Source organism: Boleophthalmus pectinirostris, unplaced genomic scaffold (genome assembly GCF_026225935.1).
Source record: "Boleophthalmus pectinirostris isolate CB_2022bp ecotype Guang Dong unplaced genomic scaffold, ASM2622593v1 HiC_scaffold_23, whole genome shotgun sequence".
NCBI classification, from domain to species: domain Eukaryota; kingdom Metazoa; phylum Chordata; class Actinopteri; order Gobiiformes; family Gobiidae; genus Boleophthalmus; species Boleophthalmus pectinirostris.
The window spans coordinates 8,905,314-8,929,544 of record NW_026571207.1 but is presented as its reverse complement, the minus strand read 5'-3'; the positions used below and the strand labels follow the sequence as shown (position 1 = coordinate 8,929,544).

Here is a 24,231-nt window from a genome sequence, read left to right as displayed (position 1 = left end):
GAAAGACACTAGAAATCAAGGTTCAGTTGTGTAGAGCCTTTTTTTAAAGAATGGTCTCTAAGAAAATCCAGTGAAATACCATTTTAAAAAGTGAACTAAATGTGTGTAATACTGTAATGTGTTTGCAGCTTTTAGCATCTACAAAGGCCTTAAGTCCAGACAGTCCAGACAGTAACTGGGGTAAGACCAGGTCACTCACATTCCCACTGTGACCTCACCAGTTTGTCCAGGATTTACCAGAGATTGGGAGAGACTGGGGAATTTCACTGGGATGAGCCATGAATACAACTCTCTTATTTCACTTAGGAATAAAGGGAACATAAAGCCTTCAATATTTGGTCATTTAGAGTAGAACCCTAAAACTTTTCTATACACCCCATTCTTTTCACATTAGTGTTGGTTTATAGGTGCGGGTGAGACAGTGCATGAGTCAGGGTCGTGCTGAGCTGTGTCCCAGTGGCTTTAAGACGATTACAGTCTAATCCATAATCCACGCTCACTCACACATGTTCAAGTGGGTTAGCAGCGCCACACAGTTTAGGAAGGCTGGAAGGCAAACTCTAGGAAACGTGCTGAACTTTTACACTTTATTTTTGACATAATATGAATTAAAAGATGCAGTACCTGATTTTTACTGTCTTAAAAAACAAAAACAACTTAATAACTAGTTCATTTTAGACTATTTGCTGAGATCCAAAATTGCTCCTCATTTACCTTATCAGGGTACCCCAAATTTAAGACTTTTTAAGAGCACTTAAATGAAAATTAAGACCAACATCACACCCATTATGCAGCCGAAAAATACCAGATCAAATTCTACTATTGACCAACCAACTACGGTACTAAATCCAGAATCTAAGAGCCACTGTGGATTAAATCTACACTTCCACATGATCCATCCAACGTCTTCCTCCACTCTACTGATTGTTTACTCATTGCCGCCGCTGCCAAAAAAACAAAGTATTGTTTGCACATACTTCAAATTAGATGTTCATTCATGTTTTTTTCCTTCCTCCATTTAACATCGCACTGCAGCCAGGTTGAGTATATATATATTTAAAAAAATTTAAATTTAAGACCTTTGTGAAAAAAATAAGACTTGGACAACATAATTTAAGACTTTTTAAGGCCTTAATTTACAAACATGAAATTTAAGACATTTTTAAGACTTTTAAGACCCTGCGGCTACCCTGCTTATGCATTCTTAGCATCCTAATAATTAACCCAATGAGTTTACGAACACCAGAGCGGCGTTTTGCTGTTATGGTGAAGGTACCAACAAATAGCATGCTATCACTCACTTCCTGATTATGGAGACAATAAAATGCTTTATAATAACATGCAGTTAACATTTATTTGGACCTCAAAAGCTGCTTATACAATATATCTGTACAGGGGCCAGACATTTTTTGCTCAAATAAATGAGAAGACATGGGAGATTTATGTTTATGTTATGTTATGTTGCATCCCTTTGTCAAATTATTTTAGCAAATTTTGAACATCATCAGGAATTAATATTATGACTACAGTAACATGAATGTAAACATTTTTTTATTTTCTTAATTTCACCAAACTACTTGTCACAAAGACATCACATCTCTGCACAAAATCTTGTGGTATGAGTAGGGGTGTGCAAAAATATTTAAATATTGATATAATATTGTATTGTTTAAAGCAATGATACAGCATCGATATCATGGGCTGCTGTATCGATATATTGTCAAGAGTATTTTTAGGTATATTTTACTTTATTTTGTGTAAGAGCTATAATTGTGTTGACATTTTCACTGTTTTGAGTAAAATGGGTGTTTTTCATATTAACTTAGTGGGTTGTATCGAATAGGCTTGAAATATATTGTATCGAATCGTATTGAAATTAAAGTGCACTGTATCGAAAAGCATATCGTATTGTGGCCCATGTATCGAGATATGTACCGTATCATGACCTATGTATCGAGGTATGTATCAAATTGGCAACTTCTGAAAGACACCCAGGCCTAGGTATGATTTTGTCCAGTCTGTTAAAACGTGGTCTTTATGCGTCGTATTACACAAGTGTCCATATCAACATGAGCTTAACGATTACCAAGGTTATTACAGACATTATTATCAATTAAATGCCGCCTAAATCAGTTAGTTTTCCTTAATCTCTCTTGGGTATATACAGCAGGCCAGACCATGCTCGGTAATGAACTTAGAGGAGATGAGGAGATCTCAGTGTTCCTACTGAGGATTGAACGCCTGATAATTTCTTTTCCTGTGTACGTGAGGCGCAGCAGGCCTCGGGCGCTAACCTCCACCAGGAAGAGCTTGCCCAAATTTGTAGAAAAATGTTTGATAACTGATTGTTGATTATAATAACAATATTTTCTGATAAATTAAAAAATATGAAACAGAAAAACAAAATTTAAGGACAAAATCTGTAACAGGAGAAGCTTAAGCACATGTGGTATAAATTAAGAACATTATCATATAACGTTTAGATATTTTTTTAAGCTTATCAAGGGGAAAAAGTTAAGATGTAATATCTCAGCTTACTTGCCCTACCAGTTTCCACTGATACGAACATTGTATCAGCTGATATTCCGGGAACAATGATTTGGCATACAGTATATTGTTCTGCCCTTGATAACTGTGTGCATAACAGTTTGAGGTTATTATTTCTAGATTGTCACGTAGACCTGTCACAATAACTATATCAATGTATCGTTCAAAATATGAAAGCTGGAATAATATATTTAGTGTATATTTTCTCTGCAATATTCAGAAAATTTGGGTTATTTTGTTTGTAATAATATAGGGAGTTGAGCTGTAGAGGGTCGAATAAGTCAGTTTATTCTATTTATTTGTAGTAGCTCATGACTTATATGGATTTTGTATATTTAAAGAGGGGATATTACACTTCTATGGTCTTAATTGCCAACACATTAAATATTTAGATCGCCACGTTCCCTTTATTGTTTTGAAAATGCTATATTGGCTGAACATGGTATTAAAAAAATAAAGTGAAACATTAAATAAGCCTGAGCCTCCCTCCCTTTGCTCCCTGTGTTAAGTCACTCCCCCTTCAGAGCGTTATCACAACACAATCAGCACTGCACATCGCATTAGATTTGTCAAGTTGTAGTGTATTGTTTTGTATAATACTTTTATACATTTATAAAAATATTGGGTGACAAATTGAGGATCTCACAGCTAACTGTAAGGAGGGTTTGAATACGCCACTGTGAGAGATTGCTAAATTACTCAAACATGCATGGATGACGTATAAAACCTCTTCAGACATGCTTTTCACATCATAACATGGTAGAAAGCTCCAAATAGTCGATTTTGATCAATACCCCACATTTTAAAAAATCCCAGCAAACCATTTTCATGTCAGTTCTGTCAATGGTGTAAAGTAATTTGAATAATATTTTTTTCTGTAGCAATTTTACATGTTTGAAAATGTGTTATGGTGACAGGCCTACTCTCCCCGGGAAGCTTTTGCATGAGTACCTGGAGGCGGGGCCAGCTTTGGGGTTGGGGGGCTGCGGTGAGTCGGAGGAGCCCTCGTCTCCGTCCTGAGGCAGCTCTTCACACTCGGCTTCACACTTGTCGTCGTCCAACAGTTCTGTGATCTGAATAGACAAAAACACAAGCATAAGAAAAAAACACGTTCCCAGTACATTTCCTAAATCAGCACAGGTGGTCTTGGTATTTCACAGAAACACTTCAACCATTTGTTCTCCAATGCTTTAGTGTTGACTTCATGGTATATTTTAATGTCCTGGGAGGGAAATTTTACTCTACTCCATTCACATTTGTCCTGATACTTAAAGGTGCATTGTGTAACTTTTCTGGTGGAGGGTCCGTCACCTTTACAGCTCAAAAATATCTAGAAAAACAGGCGTTCTGACTGTGAGCGGGCTCGCCTCTCCACAAATCTGAACTGTAACTCTGTCTGGTTTGGTCTCCATGAAGGTAGAAATGTTTAATGCCATACTGTGAAACATTCCAGACTAGGGTTGAATGATTTTAAGAAACACATTCTAATGCACATGAACATTGACAATTTGACGCTGGACTGTTTGCGCACATTTTTTTATGCTTTACAAAAACAAAACTTAAAACCGCTCGCTCCTTGTGTCGCTGATGCGGTCAGCTTCTGTCGGACTAAAGGACATGACTCAGTGGAATATGTGTGTTCTTTCTGTGACCAAGGATGTGTTGACGATGGTGTTCTGTGGTTCTACTGCACTGGAGATGGTTCATGTTAAACTTTACACGAACACCAGGTGTAAATCCTAGCCTCCTAGCATTGTGGTGGTGAATTACTTTGCGGCGCATAGACCTCAACGCAGATCCATAAATCCAAAACGACGGCGACAAGGCAACGGCAGCAGTGTGTGCTGAGTCAACGCAACACTAAACTTCACCCTTAAAATTGGGCTTTAGGAGCACTAGCAAAAAAACGTGGCATTGACTCTCTCAAAATCTGTGTTGTCTGAGATCGCGATTTTCGGTCCAAAATGATAGATCTTTCAGCCCTATTCCAGACGAAGCAATAATATCTCCATGAACAAAAGTATTTAACGACCATCCACCAGAAAAGTTACACAACGCACCTTTAAACCTCAACAATTACAGCGTACATATTAAAGACCCCATTTTAGGACATACCTGTTGCATTGCAAAAATAATGTCTTGATTATTGTTATTATTTTAATTTAGTTAGTTATCAGGGACCATATACATAAAAACATTGACACACAAAAAAATAGGAAACCTGTCTGTGCCAGGATGTTAACAAAGTTGCTCATTTCTACCTGTAGTCCATTCTTGTCAATCACCCACCACTCAAAGAATATTTGTGTTATTTTGGGAAAGACAAAACAACCACAACTGTAGTATTTCAAAAATCTGCCCACGTTGTCTCATTTACCCCTACAACATCTGAGGAAAAAAATAACTTCCCCTTATGAAAGCCATTTTAGCACAGCATGACCTAGTATTGGATTTCAATTTTCCAGCTTTAGTGATTCAAAAAACAGTCCAAAAATGCAACCGCAATGATTTCATGTCTAGTCTGAAAATCACTGTTCTGCTTATACAGTACAAGATAAACACGCAGCAATGCAGTTTGTTTTGTGATAAGGCTAAATATAGAAAAGACAAATGGGTAGCACAATGAAACAGAGATACAACAGATATATGCAGGGATAAGACTGAATAAACAGATTAGAGAGGGGCAGACAGAAGGGAAAATGGGGCAGGAGGGGGAGTGTACTAGTATATGATTACTGTGTTGACGTAGAAATGTTCCGCTCGGTGTGATAATCATATTACTAATTATGTAACGAAGCAATGTAGCACCGAAGAGATGTGACCTTTAAAAATGCCACAACTACTTTCAAGGAGCTCCAGTTCAGCTGATATGTGTACCAACAACACAAATAAATCTCAAGTGACTATACGTTAGTCAATTAAAATAGTTGTGTACCAATAAAAACATGAACGGCAACAACTCCAGGGGCTTCAAAATTGTCTAATATACAGTTATCTATGTCTATTTTTTTGACACTACCAGGTAAATGAGAAAAAATATGTGGTATAAAAATATCCATATTGTTAAACATTGTAAATGTATTCTCAGAAGAAAAAAAAATACATTCATAGCAACAAATTGGGTCTTTTTTTTTTTACCACGGCACAGAGTCCTGTTTATGGTAATAATTCATTCACACACACACTGCATTCATTTGTATATTTGTATTTATTTATTAAAGGGACAATGCACTATTGTTATTCATAATAGGTAATACTGGTGAAGTGTCTTGAACATTACTTGGTCGGAGAGGGAGTCGATCCTCCGACCTTCGAGTGGGGCATTGCTGGACCAATAATTATGACACGCACAAGTAAAAAAGTAAAATAAATAAATGAATAAATAAGTCCAATAAACTGAACATACCATATTTTCCACACTATAGGGCTCTTTGGATTATAAGGCGCACTGTCACTGAATGGTCTATTTTCAAATTTTTTTCACATATAAACCGCACCGGCCTCTAAGGCAAATTAAGCGAAACACAACAGTTAGATAAATCAGTCAAACTTTATTTAACGGGTTCACAATAACTCAACTTTGTTCAATTGTAACGCATAAAAAAAATACTATCTGAGACGCTAAATTGTTAGCGTATTTACAATAACTCATAATTGTTCAAACAGTTGGCCGATTACGGCGTCCAGCACGCCCATATCCCTCGCGTCATTATCCGAGTCAGTGTCATTACTTTTACCTGACAGTTCAGTGATGATTCCGGTTTTGGTAAAAGCTCGGACCACAGTTGATACTGATCCTTAGCCCAGGCATTCACGATCCATTGGCAGATCGTGGCGTAAGTCGCTCGGCACGGTCTACCTGTGTTGGTGAATGTGTGTTCGTCTTCTCTCATCCACAGTTCCCACGCAGCTCGCACTTTAACTTTATAATAGCCTTAAGTTTAAAGTCAACGTTGTGAGCGTGTCTCTTGACAGGTGCATTTTGATATTAAAAGGAATCACAGTACGTATTACTCCGCGATGCTCCTGACTATGGTAGCCGTAATGCTGCAAGTGGTGCGGCTTTGTAGTTTACTAAAGTCGTACAAAGGCACCCAAATAAATTCATATTTAAGGCGCTCTGGATTATAAGGCACGCAGTCATTTTTTGATGAAATTAAAGGCTTTTAAGCACACCCTATAGTGCAGAAAATACAGTACTTATGTAATACTTATAAAAATGAAATGATGATGCATGTATAGAGGGGCGGATGCAAGGAGCAAAGCAAGATAAAAGTGAAAAAATGCACACTCAGATGGCCGATGTACAAAAGCTTTTTTATTTTTAAATAATGTTTCGGCATTCTTTACCACATATTTACCCATTTCTTTAGCTCAATATTGGCAGTGTCTGGATATACAGAGTTAGAGTTATGCAACCACCTATAATTATTTATGTCCTCTTTTTCCAATTAGTCAGTTGTTTGGACTACACCACTGATAGTCTTGCACTTTTTGTCTGCCGCTCTCTACAGCTCAATCACCACACAGCCTGCTGTTACTGCTGTGGTGGCATCGCTATGGCAACAACTCAAAAGCGAGCGCTCTGATTGGCTGTTAAAGACTTCTACCAGCCTCACATGTGCAGATCAGAGAGGGATGAGTCACAAGATGCATCTGGGTTTGCAGGATGAACAAAGAAAATGCAGTTGCGTTGCTGTGTGTGCAGAGAAACAAAACATAGAGCAGACATTCCCACAGATTTGTTGCGTAATCAAGCAACAATGGCGCATTTTCAAAGTCAACTTGCCAGGTTAAATAACTCTTGAAAATCCATTACAATAACAACAGTTTTGAAATCCATTGAGAAGCACATTCCGTATAAATGGATGTAGTACACATTGGAAAGTATGTGAAAAATGCATTTAGCTGAATCACACATAGTGATTAGTCTTCTAGCGATCTGAAGGGTGTGGTATGGGCATGGTCACTGTCTGGGCTCCACCAGTATGAACAGTAGGGATGGGCATTCGATGAAATTTTCTTAATCGATCGTCGGAAGAATTAACTATCGATTATCGATTAATCATTAACGTTTTTATATTAAAATGATCATCATTATTATTACTATCTGCACTACTAATCTGCATAAATAAATTTAACTTTACGACATATAAACCGTAACGACTCTAGAGCCACATCAATCCGTTTGACATTATAACGTGTTTAATTCATTTTTGTGCAACTCTCACAGAAACGAAACTTAAAACCGCATCGCTAATTTGCATAAACTCAGCGAAGATAAAAATACAGCTCTTGTGTCGCTGATGCGGTCAATTTCTGTCGGATTAAAAGACACGACTCAGTGGAATACAGGTTAGTGTGACCATATTTGCGTTTGTCAAAACCAGGACACCGTACAGGGGTTGGGAGGTGGGGACTCGTCATCGACATTGCGCGACTCTCACCTGGTAAAGCTTTTTCCCACTGGACACCGAAACATATGTGCTGCTTTGTAACCTGTGCACATGGACTCACACTTGTCCCGAACGCAACAGAAAGCGTGGAATTTCTTGTACAAATCATCGTTAAATACACATTTGTGCTTCGGCACGCTGCAGGCTGACCCACTGTTTGTGTCTCGCTCCTTCTGAGTGCAGAGCTACATGTACGGACCCCTGTTTGGTCACGCTACGCACAGCAACCTACATTCGGTTTGTCGATTAAAATTAACGTAATCGATGAAATTCTTAATGATCAATTATCGATTATTCGATTAATCATGCCCATCCCTAATGAACAGTAACACATCTTTCCACAAAAAATGTTCAGCTAAAAAATAATTATGATGTGGGAGATATTTCGAAAGTTTTTATTTGTATTTAATCAGTTACCATTTGGAGCAATACTGTAGTGCATTTAATAGACATTTTATCTCTCCATCTGCGATGTTTTGGATAATAATGGTGATTTTTCTCAACTTGATAATGTTGCATCTGAACACCCGGCAGATAGCAGTTAGGTTTTCTCCTTTCACTTAAACTGAGGCCCAAAGAAGTCCACTGGAGCTGGTGACCTTGATCCCATTTAATCGAACCTCTTTTACATATTAACAATTTGCCAATCCAAAGGGCAGTCATACCAGAATAATGGAAAACAGCACGTTTCACATTTACATAATGGCAGGATAACTAAAAATGCTATAATTTTCCTTGTCCAGGTAAATTTTTAAAGTAATTAGTTGCAAATCAAGTTTCAGCTTCTTAAAATAAATGCGCCTTTTTGAAGTCTAAGGTTTAGACAAAAGTTTTAAGTTACATTTTACAGCCTTTAACTAAAGTTTTTGACTCAGTAAATCTTGTTGATGCGCCTGAAACATATTGGATTCAACACTACTACATGTAATTCAAATGATTCATGATTCAAAACACATCCCAAGTGCTAGCCAAAGGGTTTGTATACAGTTATAAAACTTTGCTTATAGGAGTGCCCCAAGGCTCAATTTTTGGCCCACTACTTTTTACTATATTTCTTATCCAAGAGAAAGCCGCATCATTCAAAGACTGATTGAAAAGTAACGTGACATGAAATGTAAAAAGTAAAACATTGCTATTTATTACGTGGTCAAAAAGATTACAGGGATCAAAAGAGCACTGCCCGAGAAAAAACAAACACAGACATAAACACATCGGTAGTGTCCTTTCCCAGAGGTGTTGAGCTATAGGCTTCATGTGTGGGATGCGACACTCTTGTCTTTAAATGTTGTCTGCTGATTCACAGATATCGACACCATCCTCAGAACATTAAGTGAAGTAAAAATATCAACAGCCTGGTTCGGAATGTACTTTTCAACAGATCGCATTGATGGATGTGGGAGTTTGGAAGCTGACACATCCGACACCTGCCCACATGTTCAACTGGGCCAACTTCGGCAATATAGAGATTACAGGATTATACAGCCAACCACTGAAGCACTACAGAAATGTATGTAATTGCTGTTTTTTATGATTGGTGGGATAAGATATTCATTCAGCAATTTCGTTTAAATATGCACAAGAAAATTAACATGTGTCACAAGATTAACTGCTAAACTACTATGAAATTCTTAGGCAATTGCAGAACTGGTTCCTTACAGGTCTAAACTAGGGGTGAGCAATACTGATAAAAATATTATATAGATTTGTTTATTTTTATTTTAATGGCGAGTGACAATATTTTTGCTATTTATCAGAAATATCAGCAGCTGTCTTGGTTGATGTTCAAGTATTGTACAGTACAAAAGACTCAGATTAAGTTTTATTATATACAATAGAGGTCAATATTCTACTTTTACATATCTTCGGAACATCCAGTACATCTTCTGCCACTAGTATAAACTACAGGGTTATGAACGTTTATAAAAGGACAAGACCCTGCAGGTTCAATGAATCTTTACATCCCTTGCTGCCATCCTACATTCCCGCCCTTTTGATTTGACAGACGAATCGTCTGCAGTCAAGCTTTATATTAAGTGTGGCATTCTTAGCATGCTATAACTCCCGACGTGTTAGCAGAAGCTCATCTATCAAGGCTGTGCTTACATAGCTTTAGTGCATACTCTGATTTTACTAAGACGACGCATATGGAAACACAGCACCATGTGATAGACACATGTATTAATATTTACTGTACCGGTTGATTGACACTGGCAAAGTAAATAGTATAAGGAGGGCAAGAATGTTGACTGAATAGGAATGTGTTCTCCATTTTACAGACTGGATAGTGTCAAGGGGAATTATTTGTCTGAATATACTTTTAAGCAAGTGAAATAAAGGCATGAGTCTATTTGAATAATAATAAAATGCAAAGTTTAACTATGTCTTCAGGCCTTTGCCAAAGGCTTTTCTAACTTGCATCAGGAAAGACAAAGAAAACACATAAATATATAGCCATAATAACTATATCAGTGTATAGTTAATAAGTGACAGATGAAACAATAATTTGCTAAACAAATCAGTGTTTCCCAACCAGAGGCAGAGGGACCCATAAGGGTGCTCAAGCACTTACCAGCATGTACGATGAATGTTTTTTGATTTAAAAATAAAATTTAATGGTTCTTTAATCTTTTTTTTTTCTATTTGTATTTTTATGTTTAACTATTTTAAGTGACAATATTTTAATCTGGTAAACTGATTTATTTGCTCAGTATCTGAGGTAGGAGGTACTCAGAGTGTGAGACAGGCTTGGGGGCTACTCGAGACCAAAAAAGGAACAATAATTTTGTGGGGTCAGTTTTTATCATGGGCATGATTTCTTTCTATGAGTGGAGGACTTTTAGTTATTTTTCAGTACTGTGACAAGATGTGTATGTTGAATAATCCACAAATGTTGAAGATGATCAGTGACTGGACCACTGAACTTGGTCTATTACATAAAATATAATAATTTTCAGCCTATAGAATATTGTGGTGTCATCTGATCACCTTTTAAATAAATTTAACTCCTTTTAATGACTTGTGGCAGTTGTATGGAGTTGGTGTGAACATGCAATACCTTATACATGCCCACATACAGACTAACAGGATTATGTGTGAGGATGTAGTTTGAGAGCAGGTGATAATCCCAGAAGGGGCTGACAGCATTACATCACAGTTCTTTTCTTGAGCGCTCCTCATTACTGTGGGCTCCTTGAAGCTGTGAAAAACTCCCTACTTCCTTTACACAGCCTCTCGGTGTTATGTAAGAGTCATGGATCCATGCTCAGATAATCAAACAACACATACAGCGGGGTCTAGTAGTTTTTGTTTAGTTTTTTTTTTTTTTCTTCAGATAATACTGATATTTGTCTTGTTTTGTGCAAATCTTTAACACAGCACACAAATTGCAGTAATGTTATGCTTAGGTGATCAAATGAAAGGAACTGTATGTAGCCTGCACTTTTACCATTTAAAAAAAAGTATTACAATCACAACTGAACCTGGGTTGCCAGTGCCCAAGCTTGCATATACAGCAAACACACAGCTTTTTTTCATTGTCAGTATATGGACAAGCTATGCCTAATGTGAAAGATCAGAACATCCAAAATTCACTCAGAGAACTAGCAGTACTAGCACATGATAAGCTGCATGTGCTGGGGTTCAGGTAGTGGCCTTTCAGATAAGAGAGTCCTTTTAGATTTAAGCCAAGTGAATTTCAGCATTGAAAACGGTAACCCAAATAAGAGATTCATGACACTTATTCTGCTTTCTGTTAGGATAGCTGATCGTCTTAAGAAGCAAAGCATCAAATTATAACATAAACAACTTGGCCATCACATCCAATGTTTTTGTAATTAAGAATAAATCAGCATTACAATTGCTATCAGTAAAAGCGATCTTTGATTTGAGCATGTCTACTTCTTATCAAGGGACACAGACAGGTAAAATTTACGAAATTTTAAATAAAATCTTACGTACACTTCCTTTAACTTTTAACAAAACATAGCATATAAAATTCTTGCTATTTAGAACCAATATCAGACCAATACATACAAAAATCCCAGTATTACTGATGCCAATTATACTGGTACATATATTCTCCATCCCTATTGTATTGTATAAACTAGAATCTAATCTTGGCTAGTACTCCCATCTGAGAGAATGACATCACACTGTAGATAGGAAAACAACAATGCATTCTCCGGAGAGATGGCGCCCCACGTGCTGGCACACTCCAAATGCCACATTCTACAAGGCTTCCAAAATGACGCGCACTGTTGTGCATGAAAGGATTAAAAAAAGACTGCTGGAAGGACAGAGACTGAGTGGGAGAGTTTTGTCCTAGACTGTACCGTCTTCTCTGCTGTCATTTTGACGTCAGTATTTTGGATGAGTGGGCACACACACCAGTTAAACAAAAACAATCTCACAAGAGAGCTGATACAGCTGTGCTTTTGCTAGAAAAGTAGATGCAAACTGTGTGTTACATGGTAAACACTATATTTCAAAAGTGAAACACTAGAATTTAATTCATTTAATCTTCAAGAGCACAAATTTAAGATATTTATATTCACTACAATGTTTTATCATATTCTTTCCCATTCAAAATATATAATATTTGGTTTAATTGTTTATAGCTATGGCATAATTTAAGTCGTACTATTAATTAATTCTTTCATTCGATTGGAACAGTGCATGTTAACTCTTTCCCCCCTGGACGCCTACTAGGAACAACCCATACATATGTTACTAGGGCTACCCATAGAGCATAATTGCATAAAAGAAACAGACTTCCACGAGTGATTATAAATGATTTTTACACTCATGAACTTAATGGTAACACAGACATATTTGGTATCTCTGGAAACCTTAGACTCTGAACTATTCATTTATGGATGTTTAAATGTGATTCAACTCATTTATAGGTGCATAACAACTCACTGAAAATGAGAGTTTACCTGGTCAGGTGCAAGCTCGAAAACAAGAAACTACATTCAGCATCTGATATCTGCATGTTCTGAGTACTATATTCATAAAAAAATAAAAAATATACTTTGTCAAAGTATTTAAACAGATTTCATATCACCAGATACAGTATAGCCAAGTGTACACCTGTTTTTACCTGTTGTACACCTGTGTGCACCCAATTCATTTTTTTTTCATTTAATTTATTCAACTCATTTAGCTTATTCAACTTATTTTATTTATTCAACTCATTTAGCTTATTCAACTAATTTAGCTTATTATAATATAATAATATAATAATAAAACTCTTCCCCGTCAGTGTGTGTCCAGTATTTGTCATCTTGGCTATTTTCTCGTGCGCAGAGCTCTGCATAAGCGTTTTTTCTGTAGCGATTCTGTTATACATCGCATCTTGGAAAAAAAGACTGAAATATTTTAAAGGACTAGCCTGGGCAACATCCAGATTTCAGGGCAATTTTGGTTCATAATCGAGTATAAAGCTCAGATAGTTTGTTCGGATATCGCAGGACTCCACACAGACGCATCAGCGGCATTCTCACCTTCTCCCCGAAAGTCCGTCGCTATCGCTGTTTTCCACTTTCAACTTCAACATCATCACTTTGAAATCTATAAAAGTCACTTTCTCTAAACTTATCCATAAAATACGTCCGCTCCTCATTATTTCTAAAACTGTGCGCCGCAGCGCCGCGATCTTTCCATTGCACGTGTTTCGTGTTTTTTCCGGAAGCTACCATCGTCACTATTTCGATTAACTTCGGAAAAAATCGGCGAAAACATATCCTTGAATCCTATTGGTCAGTCTACTGTCGGTTGTAGTGGCCCCCACCTATCACAGTCTCTGTTTAAATGTGAAAAACCGAGCCATTTCTAAAGGTCGTCAAATCTCGTCTTTAGTGATACGGCGGAGGTGTCAAAAGTCGTCATTAAGGGTTCAGGGGGGGTCGTCAAATGTCGTCTTCATGGGGGAAAGAGTTAATGGGCAGACATGATGTAACCTCTCATTGCACAGGCCTTGTTAGGTGGCTAAAAGCTCAGTGTACCTGTTCATTGATGGAGCTGTAGTCATTTGTGGTGGACACGTCCTCCTCCTCCGAGTCAAATAGTCCCTCCTGGTTATCCAGCAGCTCTGCCAGCACTCTGCTCACACTCTCCTGCTCCCGGAGGTCCTCTGCTTCTGTGGACAGACTGACAGCACAGCACTGCATTAAACACACAACACGAGCCACAGCTGTCTGACGATGCATTATTCCCCGGGGGATAAATTTAGTACATGTTGTACAGCCTCTTGTGTTTGATATGAATCATATTCAAATCAAATATTGATTTTTCTGAGAAGTGTGATCGGCCAGCTTTACTCTATCTCTAATCTCTAATATGAACTGATTTGTGCTCAGTATATGACAGCTAGTGGCATCCCAGATTCATTTGTGCTTGTACTGGACTTAACTGCAGTTACGAACCAGTTACGAACACACGTTACAGTTATTACCTTTAAGATTTTAGTTTAACATAACTTTACTGGTAAATGCATTGTGCAGCCCTAAAAAGTACTGAACTAATAACATTAACTGACAACAAGGGGCTGTATCCAGTTGACTCATATAATAAAGTGACATCTGTTGCCCCAGCACAGATCTATTGTAAAAGAATATCTTATGGTCAAAACAAGACCAGTATGTGCTGTCTATATCCTATTATAAAGTGAACCAGTGCACCTTCAGCATGCCCACTGTCATAAGCATTACAGTGTCAGCAAACCTCAGCATCCTGGTGTCTGCAAATTGTGAAAAGCACTTCTATTTGCAGTGAATAATCACAGTTTCAGATGATCTCTTGATGCTTTTTACATTTTAAAATCAGCTACAGTATCTTTGATGAAGCACCAACTAAACAGCACCTGTACACTCGATGAAGCAGAAAGGTGTATACTCACTGGAAAATGTCTGGTCCGAAGACGGCTGCCAGCGCCTCCACGTTCCAGCTGTCCTGCTGCAGAGACGCCACGCTGGACAGGAACCGGCACAAGAACCTGAGCAGACCGTAATTCACTTGAGGCAGCTGCTGGAGCAGGTACTTGAGCCTTCTGCACTGTTCCTCCTCACCACTGTAATCTGAAATGCCATAAAACACAACGGTATAAGTACCATTACTACTACACTTTACAACTCACTACCAGGTCATTATATTCACTGCATTTATAACTGCTTGTAAAAATGTTTATGACGCGAGACTCAACGTATTTGCCATTTATAATGTGTCCTTTAGAGTAGATATTAAAGAGATTATATTGCGCCATTTCCTGATCTATGCTATAATGCCGTTTCCTCATCAAAGGCATACCTGGAGTTTTGTTTTATTCATAAATGTTTAACACACAACTCCTGCATGTTTAGGCTGTGTTCTCTCAAATGGAAAACACTCTGGATCACTTATTACTGTATTACCACATGACAAGGTGGAACAGTATTTTTAAACTCCATACACCTTCACTAGAATCATTTGATGATTTCAGCCCTAGAATTGGCTCTCTACCTCCACTGAACAAAAGGTAAAATGTAGCTGGAGATGTACACAGACTAATAAACTAATAAACACAAATCTGGTTATGTTTTTGAGGAGATAACAGCATTCTGACATGTCTTAAAGATCATAAGAACCAGTTTTGTGTAATATAGGACCTTTAAACTATTATATTATTTATGTAAGGAGATGACACTCTGCAGGTGCAAGCAGGACATGGAATATAAATAAATCAAAATAGAGATATTAATATTAATGGGAAAAGAGACTTTCCCATTAAGGAGGCCTAACACACTGTGACCGACATGTGCACTGCTGTAATCTAAATGAGTATCGGGGGGATTAGAGGAGATTATATGTGGTGGACAACAGAAGCAAAAGAGCATTGGGGTAAGAGGAGGTGAAGAACAGTCTGGTAGCATCTAGGCCAGAACAAAAAAGGAAATGGAACTAGGGCATATCAAATTATGTCGAAAAAAAGTTATAAAGGGAAAAAATTAAGATGAACTTTATTGCAAAATAAAAGCAAAGACAAGAGAAAAGGAACCGTATCTTGTCATTTATTTACGTATTTATTGCTATGACTAGTTCATCGCAATGAAAGCCTAATAAGAGATATGAATGCCTTCTCTATTACAACATGACCATCCCATAGAGAATAATATGCAAATTGAAAGCAAGCAGAGCATATTTACATATTTTCCTCATGCTTACTTGAACCCAAATCACCTACCATATTTTTAAGACTATAAATAACACTTTTTTCATGGTTTGGGTGGTCCTGCGACTTAAATATAAAAATGTTCACACTGACAGCTGTAAGAGGGCGCTCTAGCCTTGTGTGTCAGTATCTGCTACTACTATTACACCTGTACCACTGTCATTTAGCTCTATTGTGCATGTCTGCTGCAGAAAGAGCCTCTGTACTGTCTGTATCATGTCAGTCGTTCGCACCATTACCACTGTACCAAATTTTTTTTTAAATTGAAGTGATTTCAGTGACAACCGAAACCATCCTGTCACGATTCAGAAAGGCCGGAATAATTCTAACTGATGCCGAGTCTGACAACAGCTACGCAGAAGACGAAGTGACGCTCTGTTTACCTCTGGAGTTTGTGGAGGTGCTCAGAAGTGACACTGAGGATGAGGAACTCAATGGATTTAGTGATTTAGAGTGAGATGGAGAGTTTGGTAAACTTGTTCTGTTCTGTTGTTTATGCTATAGTTATCTGAAGTGTTCATATGTGACATTAACAGCATGTTGTTCTCTATTTTATTGTAATTACTCTAACTTGGCTTTCAAGATGAAATGTTAGTTCCTGGTCTCTGATTTTATAAAATAAATTTCCCCCAAAAAGTGTAATATGTTTTTTTCTTCTTCATTGCGCATTTTTGGCTGGTGTGGCTTATACTCCAGGAGCAACTTATAGTTAGAAAAAGAGTAGTGACCACGTTATAACATGGTAGAACGCTCCAAATAGAAATTTTTTTCATTATACCCCTTAATTGTTAGCATCTAAGTCCTAAACCCATACCTTGGTGGAGCTGCAGGATGTGTGCCTGCATGGCGGTGGGGATGACGGGCTCGGGCAGCTCCTGGAGGAAGAGCCGGAGCAGGGACACGGCTGAGGCCAGGTCTGCCTCCCTCTGCAGCTGCACCTCCTCCCCACTGTCGTACCTCTGACGCAGCCACTCTACTCGCTCTGCATTACCGTTCACCAGGAACACGCCCTCCAAGTCCAGATCACCTATAAACACACACACGGGTTATTCTCAAGTACAGAGGACAGCAGGGGCAGGATGAGACATAATTTTGATAAGACAGATGAGATAGGACACGATAATGGGTCTAAGCTCTATGAGACAAGATGCGATTTTGATATAATTTATAATGCATTTTTATTGTGCAATCCATTTCACAATTTTGACTTTGGAATATCTTAATTTAGATTTTTTACGTTATTATTTGTTTATGTTATTATAGAGCTGCTTTTTGTAACTTAAATATGTAATTCTTCAGTGCTTCACCTTTTTTGTCTAAACCAAATCTCACAAGATCGTGTTTCTCATGTGTGCAGTCTTATGGCATAAACAACGCTGCACCTCCACCACATAAGAGGTTTGTCCAGCTTTTCTCTGAGCAGACCACCATAACATCCAGGTCCACAAGTCACGACGACCGCAGACTCCACAGATGTAGGACATACAAGGGCGTTAAAGAATGGAACAAGCTCCAAACAGGCTGAAACTCTCCTCTGACCTGAGGAACTTCTCTTATAATGTTAGAACTCTCATTTTAGAGAGTCAGCTCTGTCAACACTGATTTGTATTTGCATGTTGTAGCTCATACGGTAATTGTTGACGTAATATTTGAGTAATTTTTTAAATGTGGAAGTGTGGAGAAGTTTTGATTATAAATGGATGGATACTTTTTTATATTTTTATGTTTAAGCTGCCTGAAGATTGCAGATGAAAATGATCTTTAGTTAAATCTGGTGTAGAGAGTCTTTTCTTTTATGAAATGAATGAGTCTGCACATGGTCCCTGATAAAATAAACCAATAAACTGCAGTAAACTGAACTTTAAAAAAGCTCTGGGTTTTTTTAGTTTATAATTTTATTTCCTCGTAGGACATGAGCAGCACAATTACAGAAGTAATTCTGTAATTGTTACTTAGCAAAGGCCAAAACACAATAGTTATGATTAGACAAATGAAAACAACTGACAACACCTTTATTTTGTTAAATGATGGGTTAATCTGTCAGAAAAATGTGTTCTCTTCGAGTAATTTCTCTCTGTTTTCTGGCTGTGTTAAAAACATTTGTAGAGATTTTGCTTTAAAAATCTGCCACTTCCTGTATTTTTGTACTTTTCTTCAACTTTTTTCTACAAACTCATGAAAAACTATGATAAATATTTACCACTGGTACTATCCCAACAAACCACGTCAGAAGTAGGAAAAACATCCAGACCTGCCATACACACTTTAAAGATCCATCAGCAATCTTTATGCAACATCCCCAGAACTATTCACATTTGAGCATAGAGTGAAATAAGAACGATTACAGCGCTTTCATTCATAAAACAAGATATCGAGTTCTGCACAGAGAACATTGCATTTCGAGATTAGCTGGCACAGCAGACTTTGTGGCTTGCACTCAAGCGATCCCATATAACTTGTGTTTGCCAATAAATACAGGCGTGTTACATTTCTGTTTAGTAAAGACTGGCTGTGTCCAAAACAAATCATTAAACATCTTTACTAGGCGCTGGGCAGGGTATACGGGACAAATGAAACTGTAACTGAACAACAGAATCATTTTTTATTTGTACATGTCTACAACTGTCTAAATGTTTAAATGTAATAATAAAATGTTTTGTTCTTGCTGGTATTTTTCTTTGTGTTTTGTTTATTTCTTTTAAATAAGTTAATATTATTGTAGTTATTCTTTTTTATAAATCACTTTGAATAAATGTGAGTAAACATGAGAATATTTATTACAAAAAAAAGTTTTGTCTTTTTTTTAGTTCTGGTTTATAATTTGACTTGAGCAGCCAATGAGAGATACGTAGAGGTAATTTCAGTTCTGTTACCTACCATCCACGTTAACCAGGGTAAAATTATATCAGAGCTGTTGTGTAATTTAGACAAGTCCAAAACTGTCGAAATTACACAACAGCTGTCGTTAAAAATTTATGACAACGCCTTTATTAAATCAATGCTTAATCCGTCAGACAAATGTGTTCCTTTTTGTGTAAACTGTCTGCATTTTGGACACAATTTTCCATGTTGATGGTACAAGATAGTGTGAGTTCCACTGAAGAATTCACCACTATTTTACCTATAACTTTTCTTAAACTTTTTTTCCACAAACTGTCACTTAACTGATCCACTGCTACTATCCATGAAAACAAGTAATAAAAAAAAAAAAAAGCATGAAATCCTGTCATATGCACTTTTTGTAAAAGCTTATGGGCCAATGTCCAAAAGCTTTATTATTTTTAAATAATGTTTCGACAAAAAAAACCTTCATCAGATTTTGTTCTTGCTTTGGACCGCAGTACAAAACAAAAAAAAAATCTGATATGTTTCGGCAAAAAAGCCTTCGTCTGATATTTTTCTTGCTTTGTACTGTGGTCCAAAGCAAGAAAAATATCTGATGAAGGTTTCTCTTTTGTCAAAACATTATTTAAAAATAAAAAAAGCTTTTGGACTTCGGCCCTCTGAGTGTGCTATGCATTTTTCCACTTTTATTTTGCTGTTCCTTGCAGTTTCATTTGATTTGCACTTATTGTACCGTGGATCTAGTTTGAAAACCAAGTGGTTACGATAACAAAAAAATGTGACCGGTTCAGTTCACTGCCTTTATATTTACATTCTGTGAAATCCAACACTCATGTGAACTTTCCCCTTTATCAAAGGAGACACCTGACATTCCTGTGTGTCATAACCCTGACGGAGTTAATCACTTTGTCATTCCATCGGGACGTGCCAGTGTGCTGTTTTGTGGCCCGGGCTTCATTATGTGTGTTCTGTGTTTACCTGATCTGACAGTGCCGTCTTATGTAACATCTTATTCATTGTGCACACATGAGATTCTCGGGAGATTGGTGCTTTTCTCTGCCTCAGTAACTTGTGTCACGGCTGCACTTCCCTCATGAGAGCTCACAGCACACGGAGCGAGGATGAAGTGCGCAATAACTATAACTATTTTAGCAATCCACGGTCTGCTTCATTAGACAGTGTACTTCAGCAGGTTGAACTTATACAAGACACTAAATAAACAGCACTCACATTGTCTGAATAAAGCTTTATCAATATATTTGTTTCAAAAGATGCAGGTAAAAAGTCTGTTTGCTAAAATAAATGCCACGAAATGTTGATGAATGTGTAATAAGTTTTAGTTAATAGAATTATGAGTATTTAGGTTTTTATTCATTTGTATAAGTACATTCATGTTCTAGTATTTGATGATGCGATAATTGTGAATGCACCAATACCTCCAATACTGAAAAATAAACTGGATCGGGTATTGGTTTTATAGTTACGCTGATATCCTGGTTTGGGCTTTAATTAAATGTAACAAGCCTATTTACAGGCAGATTTTGGGCTTGAATGTTTGAACTTCTATTCAAACAAAACTGTTCAGTAGTGATTTGAAGGATAAATAATAGTTACAAACACAAATGGATCTCTTGTGTAATAAGTAAACTGTGTTTTAAGGAATTAAGTGCCCATTTCTGTCCCTACACTGGTGTCCGTTAATAACGCATATTGGCGGATACTTAAAGTCATAGTTGTCACATTGACATGAGAGCTTTAATTCTGAATAAAAATTAATTCCACTTTAAAAAGATAATGTAAACACTTAATTCCTTAGTAAGTTTATTCCGATTTTAAAGTCGAATTAATTTATTCCTCGATCATGTAAATGTTTATTTTTCTTACAAAATGATTGCAGTTGTTCAGCGCATCCTCATTGGGTCGCCCTTCTAATGCGATCCAGACGGTCCGGCTACACCAGTACTCAGTTCGGACTTTCATCCACTGCTCTTTGGATTTGCGAGCGGGATACGGGAGTGAGCTTCATCCCTTCTCTGACACTCTTCTATTCTCCTCCTCATCTGACAGATGTAAATCTTAATGAGAGAATTCTCAAGATGCTGCTTCATTATCATCGAAACGACTTCGAAAAAAGTTTGGATCATGTTTGTGTCCGTGGCGTAACAAACTAAGATGACAAAAAAGCCGGTAGCAGTTCAAGTGTGTGTTTTCTTCCAGTCGGCGTAAATACGTTCATGTCTCTGTCTAATCAGAACCCTTCTCGACCTCCAGACGTTGAGTGCAATTAAATAAAGGCGATTTAATGTGTTCAGTTCAGAATTATTATTTCCATGTAAACTCGAAGGACAATGTTTTAATTCCAAACTATTTGATTCAGAATAATTAATTTCGGAATTAAAAAAACATCATGTAAACGTCTGGCAGTATCTATATCGGAACTGAAAAATCTGGATTGGTGCATCCCTAGTAATAATCTCAGATAGTGGGCAAGGGCCTATATAACTGAGAAATTTCTACAATAGCAATCCACAAATGTTGAACCTTAGCATTACGTGTTAGGGTCTATGTCCACAAACCTGCAAGATTAATCCCATCTTTTAAAGTTTTTTCAGCTGGCTACAACATATCTTTAAAGTTAAAAATGGCACCACTTCCTACAGCTATGTGTTTATTTTTTGTTTCATGCAAAGTACATGAAATATTAAAACAAGTCAACAAATCTGCAATCTGACAGAAAAACAGCAAAATACACCAAGGAATTGTGAGTTCAGTTTTAAACGATAGTGATTCTAGATCGTCGCGCTCTCACGCAAACCCAACCCAATTTGATTTTAATGTCTTTTTTCCTTCTGTAAAGTACTTTGAATTACTTTGTGTACGAATTGCGCTATACAAATAAACTTGCCTTGCCTACTGGGGACAGTAAGAATAACATATGCTTTAACCACCCATGCAACATATTAAAACAATTATTATTTTTTTTTTGTTCACGGACACAGTGAGAAGTTGTTAGCAGAAACATATGTGCGAACTTATATAACATTTTGAAAGATGCTTTTAAAAAAAAAAAAGATTTTTAGTTTAACCAGTTTGAAATGACAGATAAACAGAGTAACTATTATATTTTCTAACCAATGAATGTTTATTTTGAGCTCAGGGCTTACTCCTACACACATTATTCAACCATTTTATCCAACATTGGCGCCATAGATGAGTGAATTGAGTCCTCCAAGCCGAATGTTTCAAAGTGTCCGTGAGTCTTTCCATGTTTGGGGGCTTAAATCCCAGTGGGTAGAATACAGAATCGTTTGACTGGCTTAAAGTGTGGTGCTATGGTGCTCCTCACAGCTGAGCCCTGGTGTTTTCATTAGACGTCGGGCTGCTGACAGAGAGCTTATGTAATGAGGAGGACCAGTGGAGCGAGAACTGGAGCTGTCTGCTTCATCTTATCTCAAGCCAATGAGGGACAGACATATTTGGCATAAGTGTGATGCAACACAGTCAGGTCAGGTCATACACAACAATATGCAGAAGATTTAAGGAGCCAAATTGATCTGTTAAGTTAAACCCGTATTGTTTTATATAATGTTTTTGTGATTATGGGGCTGTGAAATGAGTTTGATTACATATACAGTTATTAAAGTTATCTAATTGAAGCGAATAACCAAATAATAGGTCTAGTCTTCATATACAAGAAGTTGTTGCAGTTGCTAAAATGCATGTAGATGATATCAGACTTACATTTTAGACCTCAAGAGCTGCTTGTACAATATAACTCTGCTGCATGCTGTTTGTGTCTAATTATGAACAAACTCCGCTCTAGTGCTATATAAAAAAAGTCTCAGTCTAACCTTGGACCATAGCAAATCGTTTAAATTTACCCAGTTCTGTTTTTTACTTTTTTAATACAGTAAAAATCAGGTACAGTGTCTTCAGTAATTAATATTTATCTTGTTTTAAAGACTCGATACTAAAAATTCAAACTTGATTTCAATGTTACGGAACTGATTCGATACTGGATGCGGATTCTGATACAACAATGACAATTTTAAAAAGCTTTATTTAGGCAATAGTATTTTCAACATTAAGTTATAGTACTTTCTTTTATATTATCATGTGGTCATACTATGTGCTCTTATGCTTGTGTCCTTTTTTAGTATCAATACTTGCCTAAATGAATATCTAGTGTCAATACTATTTTTAGTATTGATTAGCATCTGATTTTTGATACTTTTGACCGTCCTATTTTAGACTATGGGAGTGAAAATGAAGTAATGGGGCCTATAACTATTAATGGAAAACAGAGTAAGCCCTATATGTCAGCACTCTACAAGAGATCTTTCAAACTGGTGTGTGAGTTAGATAGATTTATCTTTTTTTTAGTCTCTCCGTCCATAGATAAATGATGATTGCATGCCCCGTGTCTCACCGTGTTCCTCGATGTACTCTACGATGTGTTTGACCAGCGCTGGGACCTCGTGTCCGCTGATGGTGTGCGCGCGCGTCACCTCCTCCAACGGGACGCCGAAGACACGAGTGGTGTTGGCCGAGCTCCCGCCTTCGTCACCTGGCAACGGAGACACGCTCTTCCTCATGGCCTGCTCCTCCACCTCACCACAACCCCGCCGAGGCCTGACGTCTGTCAACAGAAAGGGATAAAAGGCTAGTATAATAGACTTTGTTTACCTTTATGAAATATATTTACACATACGGGTTTTGGTATTGTCAGTCTAACGTCAGTGTAATCTGAGTGTACCTACCTGGAAAGTTAAAGTTATGTTTCTCTCATTTTGATTTAATTTGGTGGGATAACATCTGTCGTGAACATAATTAAAGTTTTACACAAAGAAACAATTTGTGAAGAAAAGCTGAAAAATACATTGAAAAACATATTGATAGCATCACAATAGGGAAAACTAAAAACAAAAATTAGGCCCAATTAAAAAGTAAACTTGTTTTCTGATACTTTAACATAAGAAAACGCCTTAATTTTGTTGAAATAATGTTGTATTATATATATAATAAAAGTCAAATAATAATCTGTGCAACAATTCCCTAGTGTGAAGTCACGATTTCAAATCAGGAAGTACAAATTAAACCTAAAAAATGCCAAACTGGGAAATAATTTGAAAGTATCTTAAATATAATAATCTCAACTATGTTTTAGCAAAATTAGCT

General features: G+C 37.2%; 1 protein-coding gene across 3 annotated transcripts in view; it reads right to left on the bottom strand.

Annotated features, from left to right (window-relative positions):
• The window catches only part of fam13b (family with sequence similarity 13 member B), an 83,573-nt gene that overhangs the window by 42,897 nt on the left and 16,445 nt on the right, over window positions 1-24,231 (bottom strand). For all 3 annotated transcript variants that reach the window (XM_055159209.1, XM_055159210.1, XM_055159211.1), the window contains exons 3-7: window positions 23,483-23,692; window positions 17,024-17,236; window positions 14,902-15,079; window positions 14,009-14,153; window positions 3,499-3,620 (exon numbers count right to left, since the gene is read on the bottom strand). In XM_055159209.1, the coding sequence (XP_055015184.1) occupies window positions 3,499-3,620; window positions 14,009-14,153; window positions 14,902-15,079; window positions 17,024-17,236; window positions 23,483-23,648 (824 nt within the window). In that variant the 5' untranslated portion in view covers window positions 23,649-23,692. The remainder of the gene's footprint in view (window positions 1-3,498; window positions 3,621-14,008; window positions 14,154-14,901; window positions 15,080-17,023; window positions 17,237-23,482; window positions 23,693-24,231) is intronic.